This window comes from Orbilia oligospora (assembly GCF_000225545.1).
Source record: "Orbilia oligospora ATCC 24927 unplaced genomic scaffold scaffold00110, whole genome shotgun sequence".
Lineage (NCBI taxonomy): Eukaryota > Fungi > Ascomycota > Orbiliomycetes > Orbiliales > Orbiliaceae > Orbilia > Orbilia oligospora.
Window position 1 is genome coordinate 205,535 of NW_011645667.1, and position 23,917 is coordinate 229,451.

Sequence of the window (23,917 nt, forward strand, 5' to 3'; positions counted from 1 at the left end):
TATTCGTCCTGGTGTTTTTGTTTTGCTTCGTTTTGTTTACGAGCGTGCATTTCAATTCTGGCGTCCTTCACGAAGGTTGTAATTACTGTTATCCTGGTATTGTCGGCGTTCATTGATAGTATTTTGCTATTATTGATACCTTCAAGTGGCGTTTAGTCAGGTCGGCCGAGCGGTAGGTGCCTATTGAACTAGTACATGGAAAGCACGTCATGGCGGAGTGGAGCCGGTTAGACCTCCTGAACTTCAAAACCGACCTCGAACCGTGGGATCCCGGCTTAAAGTCAGACTCGACCTCAAATAAAATGGCTGGATCCCGCATTCCTTGACTTCTTTTTTAACGAATACAAATACCTCATCGCATCGCATCGCATCTTGTATCTCATCATATCCGTACTTCAAGTATAATAGGTTTAAATAAAAGGTAGTGTGTAAAAGTATCAGCCAATTGCAAGAAACGATGGCGACTCTACCCACAGCCTTCTCGCCAACTCCCTCGGCACCCGCCGTCATCATCCCCTCCACCGCCCGAACGTACACCTACGCCCAACTTTCCTCTCAAATCCACGCCTTTCAGACCTTTCTCGCCTCCGTCGGCATTACCAATGGTTCCGCCGTTTCAATTTCCCTCGTAAATGGCCTCGACTTCATCGTCTCCTTCCTCGCTGCGACTCACCAACGCGCCATCGCCGCGCCACTAAACCCAGCGTACAAACAAGCTGAATTCGAGTTCTATATCGACGACATTAAATCCGCACTTTTAGTCGTCCCACAGGGTTCCGTTGCCTCAAACTCCGAAGCAGTACGTGCTGCTAGAAAGTACAATGCCGGAATCGCAGAGGTGCACGTGGACGGGAATGGTGATGTCAAAGTCTCCCTCGTAGAGCGAGGACGTCTGGGGAATTCGGTACCTTTGGCTACTGCTCAACCTTCCGATGTAGCTCTAGTACTACACACCTCCGGTACAACCGGTCGCCCGAAGGCCGTCCCATTGACACATAAAAACCTTACGACTACAATGCGAAATATTAAGGCTACATACGCCTTAACGCCGGCAGATAGAACATACCTCGTCATGCCGCTCTTCCACGTTCACGGCCTTCTAGCCGGATTTTTGGCACCATTGCACTCCGGTGGATCGGTTGTCGTCCCACCGAAGTTCTCTGCTACGACGTTTTGGAATGAGTTTGTGAGGTTCAAGGCGAATTGGTACACCGCTGTTCCCTCTATGAATTCAATTCTGTTGAAGTCTCCACCACCGAAACCATTACCCTATATTCGGTTTATAAGAAGTTGTTCGTCACCATTGGCTCCTGCTACGTTCCACCAGATTGAAAGCACATTCGGTGCACCAGTTCTGGAAGCATATGCCATGACTGAAGCAGCACATCAAATGACATCGAACCCCTTGCCTCCTGCTAAACGAAAGCCAGGATCAGTGGGATTAGGACAGGGTGTTGATGTCAGGATCCTTGATGATAATGGCGATGAAGTTCCACAGGGTAAAGAAGGCGAGATCTGCATAAAAGGAGAAAACGTGACAACAGGGTATTTAAACAACGAAGCAGCCAACGCCAGTAGCTTTACAAAAACTGGATATTTCAGAACGGGCGATCAAGGTAAAAAGGATGAAGACGGATATGTCATTATCACCGGAAGAATCAAGGAGTTGATCAATCGCGGAGGAGAAAAGATCTCGCCGATAGAAATAGATAGTGCGTTACTATCTCATGAGACTGTTCAGGAAGCTGTTAGCTTCGCGATTGAACATGAGATATTGGGACAAGTACCCGGTGCTGCGGTTGTGTTCAAGGAAGGGAAACAGGTGGGTGTTGAGGAACTTAAGAGGTTCTTGGGAGAGAAATTGGCGGCGTTTAAGATTCCTACGAAGATTTATGTTACGAAGCATATGCCTAAGACGGCGACGGGGAAGATCCAACGAAGGATTGTGGCGGAGGAGATGAAGAGGGAGGAGGCGATACAAGGAAAGGCGAAGTTGTAAAGAACCTTGTGCTTTGTGGGTTTATGGACCCACATTTCGAGGGTAAGGTATGGGATATTGGGTGTAGTTAATGTCCCGTCGGACAATTTACTCGTAGGATACACAAATTGGGGCTTATGCAGTTATGTAAGTATTCAATAGATTTCATAAGGAATTTGAAAATTCCTATATTAAAGCGCTTGTCTTCCTCTATGGCATCAGAGATCAAACTTCTACAATATAAATTAGAGAAACATTAAATAAAATATCATCGAACGGGAGAGGGTCATCATGTAGCCCGCTATAACTTAAGCTAGTTACACTAAATTAATAAAGTAGCGCATCTATATCTACGGTCCCGGAATCGGCTATTAACAGCCCGCTCAGACATCCATTCATCATAATACAGAGGTAAAACTAGTTAAGTAGTTATGAAGATAAGTATGTACGTTTACTCACACACTGAAAATGGAAAAGAAATACTGAATATGAACTGATAGCCGATAGTAACAGAAATTTTCGCTTCCTGAAGCCTGGACGCAAGCTCGATCGGGAACGCTTGCTTTATTAGATGACCATCTAATATATTACGGCATCGGGTTAACCACTAATATCAAGATATCGGCTGCCAAGTTAAGCCATCATTGATACTATACCAAACAGGGCTTAATGGTGTCGGATTAGTTTACTGATAGCAATTCTTCCGATGGAAGGAATGTCTTTGTAGATAGCCATTGAAGATATTCCAGATGGAATAAACTGTTTCCTGGACTACCCCAAGCCTTATATATGTAAGTACGTAATCAACGGTCGACGTCAACAACGTCGTGAGGCGATAGGCAGGGTGCAACAGTAAACTGGAATTTTGGAGGCCGGAATAGGTTAATTGCCAACTACTTTTTTTCCAGAAACGGAATATTCTGCAACTGTGCCTATCACAACCAAGCATCTGGTACTACTGATCCGGGAAGTAGGCAAACGGGATCTCCAATGGCATGGCCACGGTCCAAAGCCTTTCTTGTAAAGGGACCCGGTACGTCGGGGTGGGACGGAGTTGGGATGGCAAAGATCCGGCATCAAAATTCTAGACCCGTGATGCTAACCACATACCGGTACCCGGATTTGTGATATTCCGTAAAATTAGAAAGGAATTTTGTAATGTAAAAGAAACAAAACGGCGTAGCCGCGGGCTTTAGAGTTTCCAGATGCAAAATTACAAACCTATAATGACGAGCGCCGCGGCATGGCAGGGCCGGCATTTGAAATATCACGAAGCGTCGGACTCCCCCGCGAGTCATAAATATCAGGATGGTTAAATTATAAACCAACCAACAGAACAACCGGACCGAGACTGTCTCGTTCCGGAGTCGTGGGAATTCCCATGAATTGGTAGCAAGAGAAACCCAGATACGCCACCAACATTTAAGTATGTTCGGTACACGCACGTCCAATTGAGTCCTCAACCACGGCTGGCTGTGTCTTGTTTCTAGCGAACCCTCCAGGCGGTATGATGGCAAAAACAATGATAGTAAATAAGAGCTAAGGTCGGCTGTGCCTTCCAATAACTTAATATCGCTGACTCGACTACGCCTTTTTGTGAACCATCGATAAGACGGATGTTTAAGAGCCCTGTAGATCCGTGTCAACTACATTCCGTTTTCACACATTACTGAATTCAATTGACTGATCATAACATGAACTAATCTAGTTCTTCCATCTGATAGATGCCACTAACTACTACTTATAGCTTAAATGATAAAGTAGCGAGGAGTCACATCTGACAGGTCGGCTAACCCGCTAATTAAGCATCACCGATCACGACAACCCTCGATTCCTCGAAAGACTCCAGCGCGAACACCACCCAATAAATAGCCAAGAACGCCTTCGCCTCAAAGTATATTTCGGGATAGGCAAAGCTTGATTTTCGATTATATCTCTTGGCTCAGTTTGGCGGGGTGGTGGGATAACAAGCGAGAAGTTGCAAGGAAAGGGAGGTGTAGGAAGTTAGACTTAAACCGTCACGGGCCTTTAGTGCCGAGACTTCCTTGGTACTTTATATTTATTGGAAGGTATATCCTTTTAGGCTCGTGCGAGGATCTTGGGTAAGCTGAAGACTAAGCTTGATGCGGGTATATCTGTGGATACTTATCTTGATATTTACAACAATTGGGTGGTGATTCGTCAGAGACAAGATATGGCTGAGGGGTAAGCAAAACTTTAGACAGATCCGGGGAGACCATTTCAAATCGACAAGTGATCAATAAACTTATTTTTATTTTCTCTTTCTTTATCTTTTCAAGATATTATCTTGGTAATTTTCGGCTGATATATTAGATGTCGAGATTTTTATATTTGCCCCGTGACGTCAAATTGCGGTGCAGCTATTTTATAGGCTGACAGTTGAGTAATCGGCCGGATCCGGGTCGATCCAGGCGATTTAGACAATACCCTTTCTCGGACGAAAAAAGGTGGGCAACTGGTTAAATCTGGTAATACTCTTCCCTTCGGAATATGCCATTAGGCATAGTGGGTTTCATCGGACTATTCTGGAGTGATTTTGTCGAAGGATTGTCGATCTGGTAGACTGGGGTAATCGGAAGTAGAGGTCTGGCCTGGCATGGCTAGTACGTAGATGCACGGACACGCACGATCGCATGATCGAGATGCCAGTTTCGGTTTGAAGAGAAAAGTACCCATTTGTTCCTATGTCTTTTAGACTTCCAATTGGTTCGATCTCCATGTCCTTTCGAGATTTGCCTCTGTTTTTCCTGTTCCCTGTCATATTATCGGCTGGTCGAGTTCACAATGTTATTTGTGGTATTTTATGCGTTGTTACTAGCTAAAAATGGCTGTTTGGGTAACACAACCCACAACGTCCAACATACATGTCATCGTTCGTCACATTCGAACCAGCCACGGTAGACACAAACTCGCCCATTTCAACCCTTACCAGCTTCCCTTCACGGGACAGAACAAAAAAAGATTTCGGATAGAATTTTGAACCATGTCGTCAAGTTCCGAAAAGGGAGATTTTATCTCAATCGTGGAGAGAGATCAGTCAGGCATCATTACAGCTGAGTATCGACAACAGGGGAACCAGAATATCGTGCAGGTCCACCAGGTAGTTCAAAGCGTAAGTTCCCTTGTCTTCTCTTTGACTTGCCGTCAACCTTAAGTTGAACGCCACCCCTGGCTTTTTCTTTATTTGATTGGGTTTATGTACATGATTCATGTACCCATCAAATACTTTGTACTACGGTACTTTCTTTTCAGCTGAAGGATTCAGAAAATTGATATTTTGGTGACCCTTGCAGAATTCACTCCAGCCGCAAGCCATTAGCCATATTCAGAATATCATCAACATATTTCTCCCAGCCGGGTATCCTAAAAGTGTTACAGATGATTATCTAGAGTAAGTGTACCATTGCCTTCAAGAAGAAGAAAAATAAGTGGTTTCTTTTCAACTGGCTGGTGTGTGCTAAGGACTGAAATATGTGGTGTGCTTAACTTTATAGATATCAGATTTATGTAAGTCTCAGTTCAAAATGCCTGATTGGTACCGAATAGCATAAGGCTTGCAAGCGAGCTGAGAGGGGAAAAAATTCTTTCAATCGTGCAGGACTCTCTTCAAGCATTCTCTAGTTCGATAGCAGGCCTTCTTTCCTCGCGAGCTGTCCTGCAAGGTGGGTACCATCGTTCTCCCACCTCCTTTCAACCCATTCACATCATGTGCATGAAAGAAAAAGAAAAGGAAAAAAGAAAGAAAGAAAGCGACATCAAAGAGGAAGAAAGAGTAGTAATCGTGTACTATACTTCCCAGTCCCGTATAGCTGACGTTATGCCTACCAAGCGGGGACCTAGCCGTTGGATTCGAGGATTCTAATGCATCCACCACCGCGGCCGTCTTGCTAAAGATTGTTCAAGACTCGATCGGCAGAGTCGCTACCATCCTATTCGCCCACCGACTAGGTAGCTCGCTCGAGCCGGAATGCAAACGTTTCCGATTCGCGGCTGATATATTCAATGACTCGGCGTTGATCGTGGATTGCTTGTCCCCGGTGTTCCCTAAACCCTTGAGGGTCGTGCTCTTGAGCACTGCGGGGACGCTAAGAGCCTTGTGTGGCGTTGCTGGCGGAGGTATGTCACGCCCAAATTCTTTATTATTAATATTTTCCCTAAATTTCCCGAAGAGAAAGAGGTCATACGGCCTTCCCGCGAGGAATCTTTTTTCTTTGATATCAGTGTTTATTATTTATTTCTTTCTAATACGTTTCCGTGCTTTCGGTGTGACGAACAGGGTCCAAAGCTCAGTTGAGTGTGCATTTTTCAAAATGGGGTAATGTTGCCGAGTTGAACGCAAAAGTAAGCTCCACTCTTAATGCAAGTCGTATTAGAGATCTTCCTGGAAGTGGTACTGATTTGGGAAACACTCCAGGATTCAAGTCAGGAAACAGTTATCAGCTTGATGGGAATGTTGGTAAGAGAAATTGATATGCTGCTCTCTCTCACACACACTTCTTTTTTCTTTTCCCTTCCTGCGAATGCGCTGCTCCTGCTGCCGTAGTCGGAGATAATATTTGATTAGATGAGAGCTGACCAAACACTCCGGGTCAAGGCGGGAAGTTTGGTCATCTCGTCGGTCACATCTAAAACGGCTACATGGGCGTCAATGCTATTTCTGATAGCTGTTCACCTCTGGACCAACTACCGAGCTGTGAAGGCGGTGACCATGGTGACGCTAAACCGGCAAAGGGCAAATTCCGTTATGTCAACGTTTGCTGAAACTGGTGTCATGTTGACGCCGAAAGATGTGGCAAGACAAGAGCGCATCTTTGAGCGAGATGGCGTCCTCAGGTGGTGCGACGGGGCTGTTGTCGGCTGGGGGGTCATAGGGACAAAGTTGTCGTCTATAGTTGCCCGGAAGTCGGCTTCTGGGAGCTTGTCGCTGGCGGAGGTCGCAAAAGCTTGCCCAACGGAGCAGTATATGCTTTGGTTTGGGGATAAGCTTCGAGACATACGCGTATGTATATGCCTCGAAAATGGCTGTACACCCGCCGGACAGTTTAGGGCTTGGATGCACGGTCTCCTATCGGCAAAGCTACTATCCGACAGGCGATCACAGGCGGTTACGGAGTCGGACGCTTTACGGGCTCTCGTCGATGCGAAACGCCAGCTTGATGGGATATTTGAAGAGTTTCTTGAGAAAGCTGCCGAGGCTGGTTGGGATACTGGGGATCCACAGCTCGAGACCTCAAGTTCATACAGATATGAACGCACAAAGCTGCAGCAGAAAGATTTATAAAAACATCAAACCCACTGATTTGGAAATGTCTATTGCAGTTAATAATCGAAATCATATGATGTCAAATAATATACTTTTCCTGAAACTTTCAAAATTTGGAAAACATGAAGTTTATGGTTGCGCAACGCAATCTTGGATGATACATCTTAGAAAGGCTATAAATATTGGCACCAAAATCTCACGCTTCGATGGCTTTTTCTAGAATATTAATGGAAGCAAGGTGAGGTTCTTACAGGATTCCTTGGAAGAAGGTTCGAACAGGCCAAGCGGATCGTCGTTATCCGCATCCACCGGGGTGCTTCAGCCTATCACATGTGCAGTTTGCCATCCTGGTCCACAGGTTCAGCCACTGTGAGCTTTGAAAGTAAGCTACGACCGTATCTCGCGGTGTGATTTGCAATTGCGTTGACAAAGCGCCAGGTAACTTGGCTAGCTTAGCTCCTGTGCTATAGACTCCACTTCTGTCTTTTTAATAGTATGTAGGTCTCGGTATTTCGAAGCTTGTGTGAAGGGTAGTTACAAGCATGAGAAAGAAAGAAAGAAGAGAACAAGGTCGTTCTGCTCCACCGTCCGGGATCAAGAAAGCGAGAAATGCACCCGAGTGGAGTCCTCTTTTGAGGACCTCTTTCCAATACGTCCAGATACGTATATGCAGCTACAGGAGGTGTACATACAGATTTGGGGGCCCTCACTGCAGAGTGCAGGAAGTGGACCAAAGCTTTTTGAACTGGGATTAGAAAAAAAACATTAAAAAAACAAAAAGCAAAAGTGCCGACGTTCCTACCTACATAGAAAGAATGATTGTGACATGCAAGCGCCAACCAGTCTAGCCATTCAATGGACCTTGTCCTTTGCAGATGCATCCTAAGTAAGTAATTTTTTTGACCTCCTCCGGTCGAAGCTTGCAGCTCCCAGGACCCTTGATCCCGGACATATTAGTGGGAAGATGGTGGGGTGCTTTCGATGTATCCAGCAGGAGACCGTGGGCAGATAGATCCTGCTGTGAGAGGATCCACGAAGCATATTTAGCCAGGTGACGAATTAATACCCTAGCGAGAAGATACATATGCAGCTTAGGGCACATCGTATCTTGAACCAGTCTTCGTTCGTTTGAGAGTGGTCGAGAAAGGGAAAAGGTCGATAGGTCGGCATGTGTCCGCGACAGCCAGCCCTGTGGGAACCATCGACAAGGGACGGAACAAGATGCGGATCGCTGGTGTGCTATCTGGTCATCATGATCGCATTATACAGAATCTCGTTCTTTGAGGTAGTTAGATGATGGCATAGCATACATAGCCATATATTGGGAAGCACAAATTGGTTTTCTTCCAGAAGACTTCTTTGGCGAAAATGGCCACCGGGTTCTTTGCCACCCGGCTGCTGGTCCTGGGGTCTTGTTAACATGTTGGGCTCTTTCGCAACCCCCTCCTTTCCTGGTTATGAGCACACCCACTATCTTTTTTGTATTCAGGTTCCAGAAGCGTGAGAAGAATGTAGAAGTATAAAAGAATATGGAAAAAAGAAAATATGATGGGACTGTTAGAAACCCGCACTTACAAATTGGTACTTGCGATGTCGTTGGTTGAGAGGTGTACTTACGGTCAGTATGTACTTAGTATGCAAGTACATTAGATACAAACTGTACACAGTACATAACTTGTTAGCGGCACCCGTTCATGCTTTATGCGAGGGTTGGAAGGTTTGAATTGATTGGAATCGATGATAGAATCCATACCTCCTAGCGAACCCGCTCCGACCATTGGACTTGCCGAAATGAGGCCCTTGAGGGTCCTTTGCATGACATGAAGGGGGCCATCCATCTGCATGAAGGAAGCAAAGGAGACTGGATAAGATGCCGCTCCAGACATACACATACTGAGTACATACATACGGGCGGGAAGTCGGCGGGATATGTAAGTACTTTAATTACTGAGCATGTAGGTACTGTATTGTGCAAGTCAGTATTATGTAGCTTTTGAAGCAGATAGAAGTAAGTGGTGAAGTAGAGTCGACGTCTAAGTGGATGTAAGTACAGTTCATGTCCCTGTGCGGACAACACAACGTTTGTGAGAGGTCCCCTTCTTGTCCACTTTTATGCACTGCACTGCACCGCACCGCACCACTCTCACTAACCACAACATCTCAAAATCAACATTTAATGTGGTCGCTGTCGCTGGCACAGAAGGCGTCTCAGATGCCGTTCGAGAAGAGTTCATTTCACGCTCTAACTATCCTTCTTTCTATCTTACACCCTCTCTGGACATTTTAGTTTCTAGTTCAAGTTTTGCAAATCGAGAAACAGCCGTAGTGGTCTGTCGGATGCGATGCATTATTAGAAATCGATATCGACCAGGCCCAATCACTGGTCTCGAAGAAGAAACTACCACTTGCAGTTGTGGACCTTCACCGTCACCCTCGCGCTAAAACCGACTGCCTTTTGCTTCCAAAAAGAACCTCTGAAAAAGAAAGATGAAATAACAGGGAAAGACAGGGAAAGGCGAAAGATGGTGTGCTAAAGAAGACACCACCACCATTATTTGCTTTTCGACAAACTAGCTGCTTCGATCAACCCCAGTAGCACACACACAACAGGACGATGGGACCACCCCGGTCACTGACAGGTGATGGGTGTTTGGAAGAAAAAAAAGAGCACTAACTAAAGCAGATTTGTTAGTCGTGCTAACTCGACTGCACCGCACTGTTTTGCATTGCTTTGCTTTGCTTGGGGGTCGGGGGCCTCTTAATAATACTTCGACGGTACCCACACTCTTGAACTGGTCCTCTCTTTGCTGCTTGCTTGTTGCGAATATCCGCACATAAATCCTCAAGATACCAGTTACACTTCAGCTCTTACCGACTTTACCTGGACACTTCGAAACCGAATAGACACGGGGGGTTTGACAGTACCAGCATCCTGCTACGAGTGCACCTATCCTTGTGTTCACAACGAAACAAGAGGGAGAAAAAAAAGGGAACGACTACCGCACGAATTGGAAGTTACCTAGCCCGCCGTGGTAGACAAAGGAAACTCTGAATTGCCAACCCGCTCGACAATCAAACCCATTCTTTTCGTCGTCGACACGCTCATTCTGATCGAACGAAGCTCTGTCAATAGTTAATAAAACCCGTCTGTCGACGTTTTTCCAGCCTGTTTAGGGTCAAAATTGGAGTTCATTAGCAAGGGCATGGGGATTCTCGAACAATAGAAGTAGCCAAAAGAGGCAGCATCGTCGAGTCCAATCCCATTCCCACTTGATCTACGCATTCCTTGCCTTCTCCAGCCATAAACCTTTCTTGCATCTGCCTCTATTATTATTTGCAGGTACTGTCTGTGGATGAAGTAAGGGAAAACTTACATGAACTGAATTTGAACGAACCTCGTCTACACTTGCCCTCCCGTGAAGTTCTTAATTATTACCAAACTCTGGCCTCATATATTTCAACCACTATCCTTACAATTACATATTTCTACTTATCTATTACCACATATCATTTACATCGTTCGCCTTCTTCCTTCTAATCCTCTGTCCGACCTGCTGCTTCTCCGCTCTCGGGTTGCCACATCCTCTGCATCAGTCCCCGTCGCACCAAACACGACGTTGATTCTTTGACCAAACCGTTTATTCTGGCTTTGTACGACCTCTCGACCGATCCAACCGGCTCGATACCCTCCTCGCGAGCTCTTCCTGCTTCCCGTCAAACATCGACAAGCTCACATTGAGACCTCAGATTGCCCTTTTTACCAAAAGGGTGGAGGACGTCAGGAGACAGGCACACAGCGTAACATCTCTCCCCGACTGTCTCAACAACATCGACGCAACCTACCAACCGCAGTCACTGCACTGTTCCCGCAAAAGAAATAAAGTTAACAGGCTTCATACATACTCCGAGTAAAAGACAAGAAATCGCCGATTGAGTTAGTTTTCTTTTTGGGTTATTCTTTCAGTTGGAGTTTAATGTTGAACTGAAGCTTTGGGTTTGTCTCACCAACCGTCATTCTACGTCGTTGCATACATACTTCATACTCTTTCCCCCCAAGCATGCAGTAACCTTTTCTCTCAACTTTGGCTCAATCCACCTCAAATTGTCATAAAAGTCTACTTCTGTGCCCATAGACCTTAAAGACTTGCCACGTCCCCTACCCAAGCATTTTGCCTTTTTCACAAAAATCTCTCACCCTTCATGAAAACATCACTTTTTTGTTGTTACTAGTCTGCGGCTTTTTCCCAAGGCATTAACTAAATTTGAGATTTCTAGAAGCTCAGAAACTCTTCCATTTTCTCCGCCGACTGTATACGTTGAGTAGTCCGACCAGGAATTCGACATAGATTCCGATCCCTATCGCATGATACTAGGGTGGGATTGAGGAACAAGGCCCGGGCTCCTTTTCAACCTTTTTTCTTCAGCACATCGCCAGCGTTTCAATGCGATAGCGACAACTGGGGAATAATTTTTTCACTCCGCACAAAAAATTTTCCCTTTTTTTAGTTGCAAATCCGACCTTAAAAACCCGGATTGGCAAATGGTTTTCAAAGGCAGTATGTCTGCGCGGAATTATAGACGTCCACCGTCACTACGACTCTCGAGATCCAGATCTTCGTCCGACAATTCGCCCAGCGTGTCACCAAACCACTCCGACCAAGAGGACGACGACATGTCGTCCAACACCAGTGAGTTTCAGTCGAGACCTGCAAGCTTAACCATGGCGGCTGGTGCCTATTGCCCTCGACGGCCGACACTCGCGGACGTCCTTGCAAACAAGGCTAGCCCGCCTTACACTCTAAGTGCCTTTATGGCCTATCTATCGCAAAACCATTGCCTCGAGACCTTAGAATTTACGATGGACGCTAAGAGATATAGAAAACATTACCAATCGATGACTTCATCGCCTGGCGGCTCGCCAATAACACCTTCGGACGAATCTTGTCAATACGTCAAGATGCTGTGGCAGAGACTTATGGATGCATACATTCAGCCTAATGGTCCTAGGGAAGTAAACGTTCCCGGCACTATTCGAGACGAACTCTTGAGTCTTCCAACAACATACCTCCCTCCCCACCCCGACTCACTGGATTCTGCTGTCAACATAATACACGAACTTATGGAAGAGTCTATCTTGATGCCCTTCCTAAATTCTGTTGGAACCGAATTTAAGCCTTCATACCCAGCGCCATGGGAAAACGACAACGCATACATGCGAGGCAGCCTTGACGAAAGGGTCCTTTACAAGTCTCGACAAAGCTCCGGCTCACCTCCAGCTCTGGATTACTCTTCTTCCTACTCTTCTGGAACAACCGGGTCGGGTCAGTCGCGGACCGGAGCTTCGCCCTTCAGCCCTGCGCTAGGGTGGCACCGGCATTCTGCACAGCCCGCGCCAAGCTCGTGGGGTGGTAGCAATAGTGGTGATAGCATCATCGAGGAGAGCTCAGAGTCCATGGTTTCTCCAATGACACCTCCCCATACCCCCCCAAGCTGCGAATCTAGTAGCCCGAAGGGCAGGTCTCACGAAACCTGGAGGAAGATGACTGGAAAGCTCGGATGGTCAAAGAGCAGGAGAGGAAATATTCCAAACCTCACCAGCCGGTCGAGTGACCCTTACCAATGACTAAGAGCTACCTCCAGTTAGTCAAAATGCCTTGCACGAATTTACGACCTTGACGAACATCCTTCCGCTTGTATGAGTATATGATTCAACGGGCCTCTAGATAATACTACACAACTTTCGCGCCTTCTACAATTACCAACTACGACTTTTTAGTGGGCCTGCCCAAGAATATATGTTTCTATGTACAATATTTCGGACCGCACTTACATACCCGGGCTTGGTGTGCACCAATTTTCCCTTCCTCTGTCGAATCCGAAGAATCCGGTAATTCAATAATCAACACCTCTGCTTCTCGATACCCATCATCCAGCAAAGCTCGTCCTTCCTCTTTTTTTCTCTTTCCCTGAACAAAATTTTAACGGAACATAAATCTATTTTCCCGGCAGACGGCTTCCCGGGAGACACCGGTAGCCATGTCTTTCCGCTGAGGCCCAGACATGCATGGTCATCCGGAATTTACAGCCTATTTAGGACGTCCTAAAGGTGGTTCTTCCACAAAAAAATATCCACACCTCAAAATTTACTATCTTCACTCTACGGTTTCACGGCGTCCAAAAGCCTTTCGAGCTCTTCTCACCCGCTTCCCTCAACTCCCCTTGTCGCTTACCGATTATCATTTCCTATTCCTAGGAGTTTTTGATCTCTTTGATGGGTGTAACGGACTTTGTTATCGTTTTTCTCTCTTTTAACGCCTTGTAAAATGCATCATGCAGCTCTTTTTTTTCCTTTCCCTTCGCAGTATGGATTCTTAACAGGCGTTTGACCGGAGTTTGATATATTTTAACTACCCTCCGCTTTTGCTAAATAAGTACCTTTTTGCTTCTCGAGTACATGTTACTTCTATCATTTTTGAGTGCGTTTAAGGCGTTACTGAGTCTGACAACTTTTCCTTTTGTTATTTTTTTTTCTCCCGTCCTACAGACCTTTTCCTGCTTTTGACCTAGGAGGGGTGGGATATCCATTTGGATACAATTGTAGCATACTTCGGATCAAAGGCTCGGAAGATGTGAAATCCCTCGATGGATAACAACCGAATAACAAAATTAAAAACGCTATTCGGAAAATACAACAATAATTCAAGAAACAAATAATTAGCTCTCCATCTCATATTTGCTTTTCGTAAAGTCAATAATCGTAAAAGCCGCAAGGGTATCTTAATCAGTAGAAATTGTAATCATTGATAACTTCAGCCTTAACTAGCCCCTCCGGAACATCGAACCACCCTATGCTCGGTATATTTCTTCTAGATATCTTTTTTTCCGTTTCTTAAGCGAAATATTACATGCATGTATATAACGTCACGATAGGTGTTCCATTCCAATTGCGAAGACATGGATAAGATGAGGAAGGTCGAAGTCTGGGTATCTTGAAAAAGCTTGGTTCCTCGGTATGCCCTGGATCGACAGGTCAACCCCGGCACCACCACCATCTTCAAGTAAATGTCAATTAAAGCTATTTCGAAGTTTAAATCCGACCTCTTGTTCGCTGTTTACACATTACTAGATATATTTAGTGTTCAAGTACCGTGGGGTAATTCAATTGTAGATGGGTTTCCGTTTCAAGGATCTCTAGCCGTAATACGGGTTGGTTAACATCGAGAATTATGCATATATCTTATCGACCACGTCGACATAAGACCTTTCGAATCGAACTGGCCTTGATCGTGTGTATTATTATAGATTTTGCACATATAATTGGGAATTCCTTTTTTTTTAGCTCTTCTCCGAGTTCACCTCGTGGGGTTCATGCGACATCGCGGTTTTTGGTTCATGCAATGTTTGATCAATTAGTACTATGTAGAGTGAATGTGGAGATATATCATTCGTAGACAGTAGGTCCACCCGAAGAAGTTTATAGTCCGTGTTCTCGTTCGAGTCAATCGGATGAGATGGCATTAACATAGGATTCATCAGTTCTATCAATTTTCACACTGGACAGAATTATTAATATTATTAACCTATTTTTTAAGCAACTTGAAGGTCGAGGGAAAGAGTTAAGCTTGAGGGTTCAAAGATGGTTAGCGTAACCATCACCACGTTCGCAATAACATGCAGCATATGCACAGTTCGTGCTTTAGCCAATATTGATTCACAAATAAGCTCCAATTACCTCTACTAACTGAGCCTCCTAATAAATCTATCCGTTTCGGCAGCAAATATCAAGATCTAGATAGTTATATCGCTTATTCGGCGCACGGGAGGAAGCTACATTCTATTCCTGGGATGTTGGTGGCCGGAGAGGGCATCCCGTACCCGCGGCTAAGCTAACATTTCTATGCTATAACACCATAGAAGAAAAAAACCGAAGAATTCATTCCACGAAACCTTCTAGAAGGACAGTTTAATCTACGGTTATTCCGATATCATCCGTATCCGAAAGGGAAAAAAGGCTTCGTTTTTTTTATTTTTTATTCTTTATTCTCGAAGATATTGGCGAACCATTCTTTGAGGGCTATACTAAGACATTCTATTGAGCTCTTTTATTTTATTTTTTTTTAACCTTCGCGCCGAAAAAAAAAAAGAATTTCGCTGTAAGTGTCACCGAGAAATCTCCCTCTCGAATGATTCTCAACACTTTGTGGTCTGTTGTCGTCTGTTGGAAAATTTTTAATACCCTTTTTGCCTCCCATCCAATGTAAGCCCCGACATAGTGGCGGGCCTGTCCATAAGATTTTGGGTGTGAGCTCCCATGACAGGGCTGGATGGGACCATGCATTCGACATCATATCAGCAGAGGCATTTTGCTCAATGGGTACCCTTTCACCGCCCTGCAGCAGGGGTTCGAATTTCCAAGGGAAAGACACACATGCGAAAAAATAAATAAAAATAAATGAATTCGAATTCGCAAGGTTGAGACAGGGCCAATAAGGGATTGACATCTGCGTGGCCCTAGTAACTTTCAAGAACGAATGAGGTGTCGCATCGTCGGGCCATGGCGCCAGCTTTTGCGGCATGTCGGAGAAAAAAAAAAAAACTTGCGATTCAAAAACAAAACCAAGATTCGAATCTCAACCGAGTCAACATGGTAAAGTATGGATCTTCCAAGGTGAAATTGCATCACGATGTCATGCATGGTCGATCATATACCTTCTTCAGAATTTCCCCAAAACAGAGAGTTGTGAAAGCAAACTCGTCGAGTTTGCTGAAGAACAATAGGCTGTTATTGCCTCCTCTCATTTCGGAATCTAAACTTAGAAGAAATACTTGTACTTGTATATGAAAGATGGGAGGGAAACTGGAGGCCTGTATCGTGTCGTTTGCGGAATGCGCAGATATTCCGGTCAACGATATTCGCTTGGGTGTATTAAAACGGAATTTTCCCTCTTGGGAGGTTGTCTTATAAGTGAAGTTATAGCCTGTTCTTGCATCATGGAAGCTTACAACATTTTTCCATTTGTTGGAATTTTGGGGCCACTTTCCAGGAACGGTATCTTCCGTCATCTTCTCCTGCACAGAAGCATACTTGCCCCCCACATTATTGGATGCTTAGACCAATGCTTCTTTTGAAGCGATCGTTTCTTATTTCTTATTTCTTATTTCTTATTTCTTAATTATTTTTTTTATATTTTCGAGGAGGGGTTGGAGGAAAGGCTAAAGCATATTCACATGCGCAGGAATATGCCGCATCTACAAGCATTAAATATTCTCGCTTCTCTTGTTGACGTTTAATTTATATCGCAGGTCACAGTAGCATTTGATCGTGATTCGAACCCTCCAACCCTTGAACTCTGCGTTTTTTATATGCCTGCATATTATGGATAAATACTCTAGTAGCAGTCAACGTCTTACTCACCGATAGATGGTGAAACGACTAGTATTCGGTCTCAGATGTGGCTAAAGTGGTTCTTTCAGTTTAGGCGGGATGAAACCTAGACCTAGCAGCATTAACTAACAAGAAATGTATAGTATAGCCTTGTAAAAATATTCTTATACAGCGATTTCGGATATGTCATGAGTAATGGCATGCGTCAAATGTCTACATAGTAGGGGCTAGTTAGTGGCGTGGGGGTTGTGGGTGCGGAATCAATACGCCCCTCCCTTAGTGCCCTTGTCCGGCTTTGCAAGCCATGCATATCCGCTATTGTACAGTAACGCCTTTGTCATTCATACTTTCCATATATCGACGGGCACAGGTACGATCGCCTAATATGATATCATTATAGTGCTCGGTTAGCTGCTTAAGGTCTTAGAGTTTGAAAGTTTATTTCGAAAACGGACGGCCTCGCGACTTGTTTGCCGTACGTATGATTAGTCAGGTTTCCAGGTTTTATGGTATTGCTAATATGTAGGGATAGAACAGTACTTGATTTCTAAGCTTCTTCTGTCCTGGGGTTTGAGGGTAGCGGATATGCAGATGGGGGGTGTGAAGTATAGAAAGAAAAGGGTCATCCGCGTATATATCCGTAGGGAGATGTATCCGGAAATGGGTATGTAGCATTCGACACGAGGTTGTAATATAAATTAAACGGTTTGCAACCTTCCCCGCAAATGTTAACGTGTGACAAGGAACTGGGGAAAGGATGGTCATTGATGTCTAGAATTTTTATGTCTAGAATTTTAATTCTATTCCGGGTTCAAACCCTCTTCCATTGATTGTTATCGATAACCACATATATCAATACAATATACGTACATAATATCAGGCTACTTTAACTTGAAGTATAGCAGAGTTTAGGGGCGTACACACCTCAGTTAGCCCCCCTGCTCCAGATACACTCTTACAATAGGTCTTAAACTGCCCTGACCCTCGGCCGAAGAGAACCTAGACAACTAAACGAACAAGCGAAGCCCATTCGCTTTTTTGTCGTGATAGTAGACTGATTGCAATTGCCTCCCCGTGGCGCCACAGCCCCTCGGAAATCTTCTTCCGTAGACGCAAACGGAATGCTATTTTACCTTTTACCCACAATGTCAGGTAAAGTAAACTATTTAGCCACAAACTACAACGGAACAAACGTATTCTGAGATATTGTCGTCAGACTGGGAGAAGTGTTTATAATTTAGCGAGAGCTCTTTACAAAAAAAAAACAAAAAGTGAGTGCAGACGCAACCGGCAGGTGGTTACGTGCTCCTTCTGCCTTATCCTTGTGGTGGAGTATGTGATTAGCATCGATTGAGGTTTCTCCAATCAAGAGAAAGGGACCTCCAGGATCTTGATAAGGTTTCGTTCAAGTAGCAGGGGTTTCCAAGATTCTAAGCTTTTTCGTTAGCTAAATGCTTCTATTTGATAAGCTTCTAGCCAATGAGCGAGGTCATGATTTTGAAGTTTGTATGTAGAAGTCTTTTTCGGTACCGCTGAAATGGTTGAAACATGCTAGAAGTTTGAGGAGAGACGAAACCTCTGGAGTATATTTTCTCTCTTCGAGGTCGTTAGATCACAAGTAGATGAGCGTGATTAAGAAACAAACTAGAAACTATAAATCGTACGTTTCCGAAAAAAAACGGTAAATAGAGAAATCTTATCACGGTTAAACGCTTCTGATTAGGGAAGAGAATTCTGAAAAGTGAATTGATAGATAATATTCTCAAGGCTTTATTCAATCTCAGCCTGTCTTGCTTTCTTCTTCCTTTTTACAACCGTCTTTGTAACTACCGCTATAGTAGGTGGTATACTTGGTTCAGGTGCATCAACCGACGTCCCCGGCCCCTGGTATCCTTGAACTTCAAGTTGCCGCTCAATCCGTGATGCCGGCATCGACGAGGATGACGAGGACGAGGGCTCAGGAACCTTACCATTCCCCGTCAAACCCTTACCTACCGCTACAACTAGTTCTTCCTCTTTTCCCTCCGTATTATTCACCACCCCAGTCCTCATGCCCACTGCCCCCACCATCCTCGCGGTCAAACCCTTATCCCTCTCCCTCTCTTCTTCCCACCTCTTCTTCAACCGTTCATGAACACCTGCTTTGACCTTCCTGACCTCCTCAGCCCTAACTTTCATCCTATCAACCGCCTGTCTCTGTTGTCCCATCAATTGCTTCAACCGTGCTACTTTCGCGGTGTAAACAGGTAATAAATCCATTGCCGGTGCTACGGCGTTATAACCTCTAATATCCGCCAAAGCCGTGGAAGTGGCATGATAGGAATGTAGAAGTGTAGTTTGAGTTGTTCTATATATCATTTTTTTAATTTTTTAAAAAAAGTCATTATTGTGTATCAGAGTAGATAAGTAGGATACATGTTTGTGAATAAGTAGTTATTACGTACTCTAATTCCGCTAGCTGCGCCGTGAGTTTTGCAAGGTAGGCTGCTGCTTCGGAGTAGACCGATGTCAAGGTCTCGAGCTCTGATGAAAGTGGTACCGCCGATGATTCGGCTTGAGGAGGCGATGGCTCCATTGCTTTTTGAGTATATGAGTCTTGATGTAGGGTAGTTACGACACGGTATAAACTGCTTGTATGCAAGATTTAAGCTTAAATCGGTGGCATCTTGTTGGATATTGCGCACCAACACAAAACTTTCTATTCCATCCTCATCTACAACTTGTGCAGTCTCGTCATTTTGATTTCATCCGGCAGAGAACGACTGTGAAATGATTGTAACTGAATTTCGAAACGATCCGTAATAATAATTAAGCAACAAGGATTGGGTAACTTCAATAGCGAACAATGGAAAAAGGATAAGGGGAATCCAACCATTCCTCTGAATGCAAGAAAACGAAAAGAAGACTCCAATCCAAATAAAATCCTTCCCACCCGAAAATCAAAAATCCTTCAAACCCCAAAACAAGCAAGTCCACAACAAGACTCCTTCCTCCAAATAAAAAAGGAAACGCCGTAGTCTAATTCTCCTGCGCCATAGCCTCGACGATGATTCCGTCGTACCATTTCGAATAGCATTCCCTGTTGACACTAGCCAACGCCAGAACTCCATTTACAATTTCGGCAACCTCGGCAACTTGCTCTGCCATTCCGTAGCTTGTGAGGGTCTCTGTAGCTCCGCTAGCAAGTTTTACCTTTTCCTTCGGCGTTTGTGCGTCTAGATTTGCGAGCACAAAACCCTTGAGTCTTGCAAGCATCACCTTTACTACAGGGTCTCCGAGTAGACCTGATGTATCTCCCCTCCTTGCGCTCTCGAAATTTCCGAACAGCCGTTTAACGGCAGGACGAGCGTGTCCGACTTGAGCTTCAGTAATACCAGTTCCCAAATCCTCTTTGAGAAACGTTACTAGAGCGTCTGCCTTGGCTTCAGGGGAGAGGCGAGAGTTCTCCATGAGTTCGGCAGTCTTCTCTCTTGCACCTTTCCAGGCAGTTCGCGCGTCCCTCCTCAAAAGGCTCTTGATCGTCAGAAGCATAGCAGAACTGACAACAACGGTGTTCACCTCTCTGTGTAGATTGACTACTCGCTCGCCGTCCATATGGAATGTTTCGGGGAGCAAGACACTACTCAGTGGATTTAAGTGAATCAAGAGGGAAATATACCCTTGATTCAAAAGAGAAAATACACTGGGCCGTTGACGAGGGTGGTTTACACTCTCAGTATCGCGGGAGGCAAGCTCTGCGAGTCGCCCCGAGACGGCGGTGCTAAGCCAGGTCTTAGTGCGGGAAAGGTCAAATCTTCCGCCGGCAAGATCCTCCGCGAACATGTGCTGTTCGTATTGGGTTGCATGCGGAATTATGTGTGGTGCAGCAGTCATAAGTTGATAGTTTGCATGGTCAAGCTGCATGAGCTCGAGAAAATCAAGGAGCTTCTCAAGACGAGATATGTAGTCTTGGTTTGGTGAAACATCATTGATAAGAGCCTGGCAAGCTTCATCACGTGCAGGGGAGCAAAGTTTGGGGATGAGAGAATAAATGAAGCCGAAGAAAGGAACGTGGTCATAGGTCTGAGCGCGACATTGTTGGGTGATCAAATCGATATCAATAGAGTTAGAAATAATTTGGTGAGCGGAAGAACCTGCAGGGACGAGCCGGAGGAGTTTCTAAAAAGGGTTATTAGGAGGGTCAAATCAGGTCAAAGGTGTGAACCAGAGTACATACCTGTCGCACGGTTTCGGCCATAGATGGAATCCATTTCTCAAACTCGCCCTCAGCGATGTCTTCACGCATGATATCGTAGAAAGCCCTCTTAGCCTGATATTCCACTGTTTGATAGATCTGATCCTTGGAGCGTTCCTTGAATCGGAAGGCGCGATCGAGGAGGAGCTCATGAGCGATCTGACGGTTGGTGAGATTGAATCTCTTCTCATCATCAAAGGCAGCCTGGTACGATAGGGCGGAATCCTCGTCCGCTCTCGAACCGGCCTCAACCTGCTGCATAGCGGCCTGGATTCCCAAACTCTGCGTCGCCGAGTTATCTGATGCAGTCTCAGACACAACGGCACGCGGCTTTCTATCGGCCTGTTTGCGATGTAACCTGCGTCTAGACTTCTGCACAGCTTTCTTAAGCATTTCGGTTGCCCTTTTCCCTCCAATTGCTTTCATCCTGCTGAGAATTATCATTTGGTTTTCCTGTATGCTTTCTTTAAACTCGGCAGCAACCTGAGGTTCAGAGTCATCTTTAACCTTCTGCCAGAGAGCATCAAGCTCAACGAACTGATTAACCATCCCATTCAATAGTTCGAGTTGATCCCTTTCCTTCCAGGCGTTAAACGCGATAGAGAACGGCTGATACGTGTCGATGAAGGTTTGACGACGTTTAGGTGCCCCGCGATGACCGTTGTTTGCGCTTGTGCTAAGGATCCATGATTCAAATGCACAAAGAAGATCACGGCTCTGGGCAATGAGAGCCTTTTCATTCTCGCCATCGTTGGAAAGGACAGCAGCAGGGTGACCCAAAATGAGGTAGGCACTCAGAAAAGTTCTGCAGGCCTTTGTGAGGTTGGCCGCCTCCTCAGGATCCTCTAAAACACCACCTAGTTGAAGGATACTGCCAGTTGCCTTGGCTAACTCGGGACTCTGAATAGCGGCTGTTGCCATCTCAAACGGCATGGTCCCAAAAGTCTCGAGAGTAATTCCCTGGCGAACAAAGCTGGACACTATCTCAAAATTCCGGTGGGCCATCCAATTCCTTTGGATAACGCGAGCAGCAGAATCACGGGCCTCCTCGACTGTAGGTTGGCGTTTCGGTGGAGAAGTGGTACCAGCGCCGTCCCTAGCGGCCTTTCTGAGGGGCTCTACGACTTCGCTGATCTCTGTGGGGGTTTTGAGAGAAGCAGAGCTGCCCCGAGGGCGACGGTTCTGTCGAGCCCTGAGCAACTCCAAGCGTCTCTCCTCAGCCGCATTCAATTTGTCCTGCACGCCGTCTTTGATTGCCTGAATTTCACTTTCTCGCTTCAAGCGGACCCCTTCAGCAATTGCCTTGGCCTTAGCGACTTCACTCGCGCAGGTAGCAGCAGTTTTAGCCAACTGAGCTTCTCTGGCTTCCTTTGCAGCACGAAGAGAGTCATTAATTGCCTGAAGACGTGCTGAGACGGCCTGATGAGAACCATGGTTGACTCGCGAACGGACTTTCTCAGCGTGTAAAGCCTGTGCAGCCAGTCGGGATTTTCGAGATTCAAGGAATTTAAGCCGTCGAGAGTGAGCACGCTCGGTGGGATGGATGTAACCGGGACCAGTGGAAGAGTTGGACGACGACCTACGTCTTTGGACGGACTTCTTAGGTTTGTAGAAACGAGCAGCGATATGTGGCGGCATTTTGAGGAGGACAGAGTCATCCTCCTCGGAATGGAAGGTTGGGTGGTTGACCACGTCGGCCATGATTGAAAACTTCGGTAGCGAGGGGGTGGAGCTAGTACAAGCTCAGCGTCGACGAAACTTGAAGATGGGATGATATTTGGATTTTTTGAGCTGGCGGGTTTGTACGGAGCCTGCTGATTCCATGAACCGATGATAATATGAGAAAGTAATGGGAAGAGCAAAGGAGGTAGAATCTGGGGGGAGGTTGGGTATCGTGAAGGTATCCGGATAGGGAGAAGTGGGAGGGAATGGCGATGAGGTAAGCCGGAAACGTTCGAAACGGGTGGAAAGATGGAATGTAAGTGAAACTAGAAAACCTGCGACAAGACCCGGATTGTTGGTAGCTCGTGACCCTGCCCCTGCAAGTCCCGTGATTGGCTAAATTAGCTAAAATGGCATCGACGACAACATCGACATCTAGGAGAATAGCTTGTTGGTTAACTGGATAAGGCTGGGAACTAGGACTTTGATTGGTGGTTCGATGAGTACCTACTTATAATGCATCGACGGCTGGTGGTTGTTGATGACTAAGAGTTACCATTAGGTGATTCGATCCACTGCCAGCTGCCTATATTAAGACCCGTCTTGGGCTATCAAGCTAACTCCCTCGATTGAATCTAAATATATTTCTACAAAACCTCTAGGGTTCCCTGCCCCGAGACTAGGGTTTCTCATCTTTACTCCATTATTCCTTTCAATTTATAAAGAAAAATTCAAAGAAACTTACAAATACTTTCAGCAATTATAAGTACTTACTTAGTTGAAGAACTCGTGCACCTGCGCCTGCGTTCGATTCTTGGAAACTGGTGCCCCCGAAATGCAACACAACACACCCGTACTCTGTCTAACGGTGCACAGTGTCCCCAATATTATCATTCTAACGTAGCTAACATACTTATATTAAGAGTACCTAGATACTTTGTTAGGTAACCAGAGAGCTATTTCATTGCATTAAATATATACAAGTAATAAGACAGATGGTCGTAGTAATATTAATGATGTCCTTGGGTAGCTAGCGGAGCGAGTTTCCAGTTTGATGAACTTTGTCTATCGACGTATTTAAGTACTTCTCCATCAAACATCTATATACACTATATATAGACTTAACGACCATGGCGTAAGTCTCTGATAGAACTCACCACTATAGAGAAATTTTTGTATGTGATAGTTTGTCCCGGAAAAACAGGGGTACGGTTAGCCTCGAATCCAGGCGCTCGAGGCGGAGCTTATTTCAGGCATTCTGCAAAACGTATGCCCACCACTAGTATAGGTGCCGGCTATGAAGTTTATACTGAAATCTTATAGAATAATAAGTTGCCTACACCTCAGGCAAATATAAGTAGAATAAAATAAAAT

General features: G+C 45.3%; 5 protein-coding genes across 5 annotated transcripts; 3 read left to right on the forward strand and 2 right to left on the reverse strand.

Moving 5' to 3' along the window:
- Positions 1-457: 457 nt before the first annotated feature.
- Positions 458-1,999, forward strand: AOL_s00110g69 (uncharacterized protein; the record flags this gene model as incomplete). The annotated part of the gene is made up of 1 exon (XM_011126759.1): positions 458-1,999. One exon carries the CDS (start codon positions 458-460, stop codon positions 1,997-1,999), a length of 1,542 nt encoding a protein of 513 aa, XP_011125061.1.
- Positions 2,000-4,982: 2,983 nt separating this feature from the next.
- On the forward strand, positions 4,983-7,280 carry AOL_s00110g70 (uncharacterized protein; the record flags this gene model as incomplete). Its single annotated transcript, XM_011126760.1, has 6 exons — positions 4,983-5,111; positions 5,293-5,390; positions 5,829-6,115; positions 6,276-6,340; positions 6,414-6,455; positions 6,564-7,280. 6 exons carry the CDS (start codon positions 4,983-4,985, stop codon positions 7,278-7,280), a joined length of 1,338 nt encoding a protein of 445 aa, XP_011125062.1.
- A 4,540-nt stretch (positions 7,281-11,820) lies between these two features.
- Positions 11,821-12,885, forward strand: AOL_s00110g71 (uncharacterized protein; the record flags this gene model as incomplete). The annotated part of the gene is made up of 1 exon (XM_011126761.1): positions 11,821-12,885. One exon carries the CDS (start codon positions 11,821-11,823, stop codon positions 12,883-12,885), a length of 1,065 nt encoding a protein of 354 aa, XP_011125063.1.
- Positions 12,886-18,417: 5,532 nt separating this feature from the next.
- On the reverse strand, positions 18,418-19,222 carry AOL_s00110g72 (uncharacterized protein; the record flags this gene model as incomplete). Its single annotated transcript, XM_011126762.1, has 2 exons — positions 18,418-18,994; positions 19,092-19,222. The coding sequence occupies 2 exons, from the start codon at positions 19,220-19,222 to the stop codon at positions 18,418-18,420; spliced, it is 708 nt and encodes a 235-aa protein (XP_011125064.1).
- A 443-nt stretch (positions 19,223-19,665) lies between these two features.
- On the reverse strand, positions 19,666-22,582 carry AOL_s00110g73 (uncharacterized protein; the record flags this gene model as incomplete). The annotated part of the gene is made up of 2 exons (XM_011126763.1): positions 19,666-20,805; positions 20,864-22,582. The coding sequence occupies 2 exons, from the start codon at positions 22,580-22,582 to the stop codon at positions 19,666-19,668; spliced, it is 2,859 nt and encodes a 952-aa protein (XP_011125065.1).
- Between the last annotated feature and the right edge of the window lie 1,335 nt (positions 22,583-23,917).